Source organism: Populus nigra, chromosome 6 (genome assembly GCF_951802175.1).
Source record: "Populus nigra chromosome 6, ddPopNigr1.1, whole genome shotgun sequence".
NCBI classification, from domain to species: Eukaryota; Viridiplantae; Streptophyta; class Magnoliopsida; order Malpighiales; family Salicaceae; genus Populus; species Populus nigra.
In genome coordinates this window covers 3,880,895-3,886,344 of record NC_084857.1, presented here as the reverse complement: position 1 = coordinate 3,886,344, position 5,450 = coordinate 3,880,895, and the positions used below count along the sequence as shown (strand labels likewise).

General features: G+C 33.6%; 1 protein-coding gene across 1 annotated transcript; it reads left to right on the top strand.

The window, feature by feature from the left end:
• Nucleotides 1-2,356: 2,356 nt before the first annotated feature.
• On the top strand, nucleotides 2,357-5,450 carry LOC133698065 (LIM domain-containing protein WLIM2b-like). Its single transcript, XM_062120942.1, has 6 exons — nucleotides 2,357-2,534; nucleotides 2,871-3,071; nucleotides 3,518-3,617; nucleotides 3,707-3,741; nucleotides 3,858-3,947; nucleotides 4,994-5,450. The coding sequence occupies exons 2-6, from the start codon at nucleotides 2,937-2,939 to the stop codon at nucleotides 5,201-5,203; spliced, it is 570 nt and encodes a 189-aa protein (XP_061976926.1). The 5' UTR covers nucleotides 2,357-2,534; nucleotides 2,871-2,936; the 3' UTR covers nucleotides 5,204-5,450.

Sequence of the window (5,450 nt, the reverse complement as noted above, 5' to 3'; positions counted from 1 at the left end):
TATCAACTCCAAATACATAAAAAATGACTAGAAAACCCAAAATTAAATAGGATTATTTTTTATTTTCTCTGTTTAGATATGTTTTTTCATGCAATGTTGTGGATCAAAATAACCACAATAAAATTTGTCTCGTTTTTAGAAATCCATGGACACGCAAAAAAACCTATTTTAGTAGTCGAAAATAGAGTGAATGATAATTTTTTCTCTCATTGTCAGAATCTAACAACCTTTCTCTCTTTGCTTTCTTTATCTGAGACTGGACAATAACACCAATAAAATTATGTATCAAAAAATAATTTTAAAACAATTTAAAGATACATAAATTATACAAATTGATTTAACAAGATCAGTGCTGTTTTGTAGTTTTGAATTGTCAAGATTTTATATACCGTCCAAGTAATACAGAGTGTTCTCTTGTTAAACTACGACGATGCCAGATCTGTTTATACACATCGCGTTTAAAAATAAGGAAAAAAGCTTACGGGATTTTAATTAGAAAGGTGCACGTCCATGATTCCAATTTATTTATTTTTATTTAATATCGTGAACAACACACAATAAACGTGTGAAAATCATGATGCAATTAAAAGCGTACCGAGCAACTGTAATCTGATACTATACTACTTAGGAAAAAAAAGAAAAGAAAAAAATAACGCACTAGACCGATATTAGTAATCATACACGGGGGCTTTGCCGAATCCATGGGCAGGCGAGAGACAACCTGGCGAGCTCGAGTAGGATTCTCTTCCGGCGACTCAATTGAATAATTCAAATAGATCCACCGGTGACATGCATAGTTTCCGATCAATTGAGCTCTGAGAATTCAATTTTTTAAATAATATAAAAACCAAAAGAGAAGATGGTAACAAACATTTTACATTTGTCCACTCTCTGAAGTCTGAATAACTGATTGCCAGGCGAGGGGGGCATCAAGTGACAAGCCGACCAAATTATTTTTCGTGCTTTTTGAGTAATAAAAGTTTATCATCCTTGGGAGTAATTATAGACATGCTTGCTACGCCATGTGAAGGTGTCGCCGTGAGGATTTGAAGATTTGACATCCATATTTTCTTTAATTTCCAATTTGCTTCGTTGCACTAATGAAAAATTCCCTCAAAGAACTATGCCGTGTTTTTTAAAATATGTTTAGCGTAAAAAAATACAAATGAAATTAATTTTTATTTGATTATTTTAATATGTTAATATAAAAAATAAAAGACTAAAAAACTTATTTTAATATATTTTTAAGTAAAATATACTCTTTACTACAATATCATTTATTAAAAAAAAAAGTTTTCCAATAGCAAAAACTATTTGTTATCTAAAAAAAAATCAAGAATATAAGAGATGAAATTTTGTGCAAGCCAGCCAAGGTGATCAACGCCAAGAATCCAGTGCACATGCCATAATCAGCGGTTAAAAAAATCAATAAATTTATATTAGTTGTTAATAGTTAATGGGGGCAGGAGCCACTCCCATCTTATCTTATAATAAGACATTCTTGTTTTAAATTTAATAAATCATTTGTTTTATATAAAATTTTTCTGGAAGTAAGGTTATGATTGTTTTTTAAAGTTTTTTTTACTCGATAATACATCAAAATAATATATTTTTTATTTTTTAATAATTATTTTTGACATCAGCATATCAAAATGATTTGAAAACAAAAAAAATATTAATTTAAAACAAAAAAAATAAAAAAAATTTTAAATTTTTTTAAAAACACTTTTAAAATACAAAAACAAAAAATCTACCATGTTATTAAAGTTTTGAACCCGTTCTTAATACTATGCTTTATTTGAACACATAGTTAACGACACTATTGAATAATTTTTCAATTGAATCCCTCATTTATTTTCAAATTGGGTAATTAGGCCACATGAAATTAGATGGAGACTTTAATTGTGTCAGGAGACACAATCGAGAACAGAGCAATAATTTGGACCTTTCTCAACATTTTTAACCACGCGCAGCGTTCCCACTTACCAGGGTAAATTAAAAAAAAAAAAAAGCAGGGGTCAACATGTAATTTTATATCACAAAAAAGATGAGAAAAAAAAAACGCATGATGGAGTTCGTTGAATCAGACAAACAAAAAAGTGTCTGCGGAGCCCGTAGTGCAGGTGCTTCCAGCGAAGTAGGTATTTCACATCAATCTTTTTCTATCAGTCTATGTAATATTTTTGTAATAATCTCCGAATTTATTTCTCATTACATATTATAAATGTATTTAGAATTGAAATAGTAGTTTTTTTTTTTAAGATATATTAAAATAATTTATTTTATATATATATATAAAATTAAGAAAATAAAAAAAATTTCTTAAAATATTTTTAAACACAAAAACACGCCCACTTCGCTGCATCCTCTCGCTGCAAAAAGCGCCCAATCCCCGCTCCCTTCGCTCGCCCTTTTATCCTTTAAAACACCCCTTTCACCCTTTCAACTCTTTCGCTTTCTTTTCATCTCTCGATTCACTACCTCTGATTCCCAGATCGAAATATCCCATCTTTTCCGATTCTAATCTCAATTCGGTACGCGCCTTCTCTTTGTATTCTTGGCCAAACAGATTTCACTTCATTTCAATTGCTGTGTTTTTTTTTAATGCTAATCTCGTCTATTTCCTTCTGCTAATTAGCTCATTTTTTAAATTTATTAAATTTCTTGCATTTCTTGGAAGTCTTAGATCGGTTACGAATCTTGAATTTTGAATCTTGAAGTTTATATTTATTAATAAACACTTCTCTGATCTACCGTGCTTCATTTGAAAGTTCAACCTTTATCTTCTACGAGTCTTAACTGATACTGATTAATCTGCAAAGCTTCCACTGATTTGATGCATAGCTGATTTGGGGGTTTTGGATGGGCAGGTTGTCCAAGGGAGTTAACAGGACAGTCATCAGATCTAGAGGGTATAGTTTATATAGCTAGAAACGATGTCGTTTACTGGTACCCAACAGAAATGCAAGGCTTGTGAGAAGACTGTGTATCCTATGGAACTTCTATCAGCAGATGGGGTTGCTTACCATAAAACTTGCTTCAAGTGTTTTCACTGCAAAGGCACGTTAAAGGTGCTTATACCCTTTTAATCTTTGACTTGCCTTATTTTCTACAATTGTTTTGTTAATATAGTCAAGAATGTTGTTGGCAATGCTTATATCTACAACTGTTAGAATTGTTCATTACAGATAAATTGACCCAAGTGATTCGTTTTAGCTGCTAGGCAATGACTTGTTTAACACATCGACCTGTTAAAGATCTTTCCCTTTAACTAACTGGAGGGTATGATAAGCAGAATTTGACAGAACTCTTTTACTTATCAACTAGTAGTATATCATAGAGGGATTTTAGGGATAATTGCTTATGATCAACAAATGATTTTATACGTATTTTTTTGGGATTTTTTTAGAGGAAAATATTCATGTTATATACCCAGATTTTAATGGATGACTAGTAGATTATGTATTTCTTCGATTTGTGGTGTGGTAATCAGGTTGTGCAATTTATGGTTTTTCAGCTAAGCAATTATTCTTCGATGGAGGGTGTATTGTACTGTAAGCCTCACTTTGAGCAGCTGTTCAAGGAGACCGGTAACTTCAACAAGAACTTTCAGTCACGTATGTTTCTCATTCTTGCCGAGATTGAGTTCTTTTCGATAACTCTATGTTTTTGGTTTTTAATTTGCAATTTATTTCATTTTCAACAGCTGCAAAGTCAGCTGAGAAGTTAAATCCTGAACTGGTAAATGTTCCCTGCAGCACTATTTGTATTTGGCATTTATTTATAATTAGTGAATTTCACTTATGGATTTTGAAATGCTGTGGGTCGCTGATACTCTATGGCTGTGCTGTTTTCAGACAAGGTCACCTAGCAAAGCTGCTAGCATGTTTTCAGGGACACAAGAAAAGTGCGCTGCTTGCGGTAAAACTGCTTATCCGCTCGAGAAGGTAAGAGTCAAAGATTGCCCAGATATTTCGTGACATACATGCTTATAAGGTTGCTTGATGGAACTCCAATCGTTAATTTTGATTGATTGGCTTGGTTGAGTTTTTCTTGTTCCAACGAGGCTGTCCTGTGAATGCTCATTTATGGAGCCTATATAAACAAATTAAATCTGAAGAAAAGGCTGGGGCTTGTTTGGGAAGTCATAGTGGCGGGGCTACAGATTTAGAGAGCTAGGAATGACATGTAACTTAAATGCATTACTTAAGCTCGGGGTAATTTTATCTGACATCAATTTGGACTTCGTGAATTCAAGGAGGTCTTGTTTATGAAGTTCATTTTTTCTGGTGGACATTGATGGAGGAGCTCGTGATAACAACATTGATAGAATATGTCTCCTTATGACATACCCATGGAATAAAGGTTGCTCATATGTTATCTCAATTGACCATTTCAAGTTGTTTAGCATCTGATAAATCACAATTCGAAATGCATGCTCCCTGTCTACTGCCTGAAATAGCCAGTTGTTTATAGCGAGTCCAATTTTTCCTCTTTTCTTTTCTTTGTTGAATAGAGCATAGTTATTTCTTGGTAGATGGTTTGATGATTGTGGTGCTATTCTACCAGTATTGTTATTATTATCCATCCACCTCCCAGTCTAAGGTTTTAGAAACCTGGCCATTATTATCAGATGCAGCATCAGTTATTCCATAATTATATTGGTGGTTGATAAAAAGCTTTTGAAGGAACAAAGGAGGTGCCTTGCCTGGTCAATTTCTTCCTATTAAACTGGCACTTGGCTTGCTGAATGAGATTAATGGCCCCCAGCTCCTCGTGTTTTAGATGTTTCAAAACCAAATGCTAGATATTTCCAAGTATGTACCTGCTGAGCTGTTTGTGAAAATTAGTTGAATTTAAAATTCCCATGAAAATAAATTGCATCTCTTTTGATGTAGAAGTTCTTTATTTTTCTTTGGTGCGAGTTCCATCTGTATATGCTAAAAAATACTCCGGAATCATAATAATTGCTCTGTTCTCCAAAAAACTACAGGTAACAGTTGAAAGCCAAGCCTATCACAAATCATGTTTCAAGTGCTCGCACGGTGGCTGTGCTATAACACCATCAAATTATGCAGCACTTGAGGGCGTATTGTATTGCAAGCATCACTTCTCCCAACTTTTCAAGGAAAAGGGCAGCTACAACCACCTCATCAAGTCCGCAACAATGAAGCGTGCAGCGGCTTCTGTGCCAGAGGCCTAAATATCTCCATTTGATATTTTATTTGTGTGGCTTTATCTACTTTTCATTGTGTTTTCCTTCCATGCCCTCCGATTTCCATTGGAAGGAGTAGGCAAAACTTGGTTCTGCCTTGTTTTTTTTCTCTCTTCCTTTCAGCCCAGCTATACTGGGCATGTTTGTTGTGTTTGATTGATAGATGGGTTTCAAATTCCCACAAATGTAAAATTACTTGCGGAGGAATTTCAATTGCAAATATTGGATTCTACTA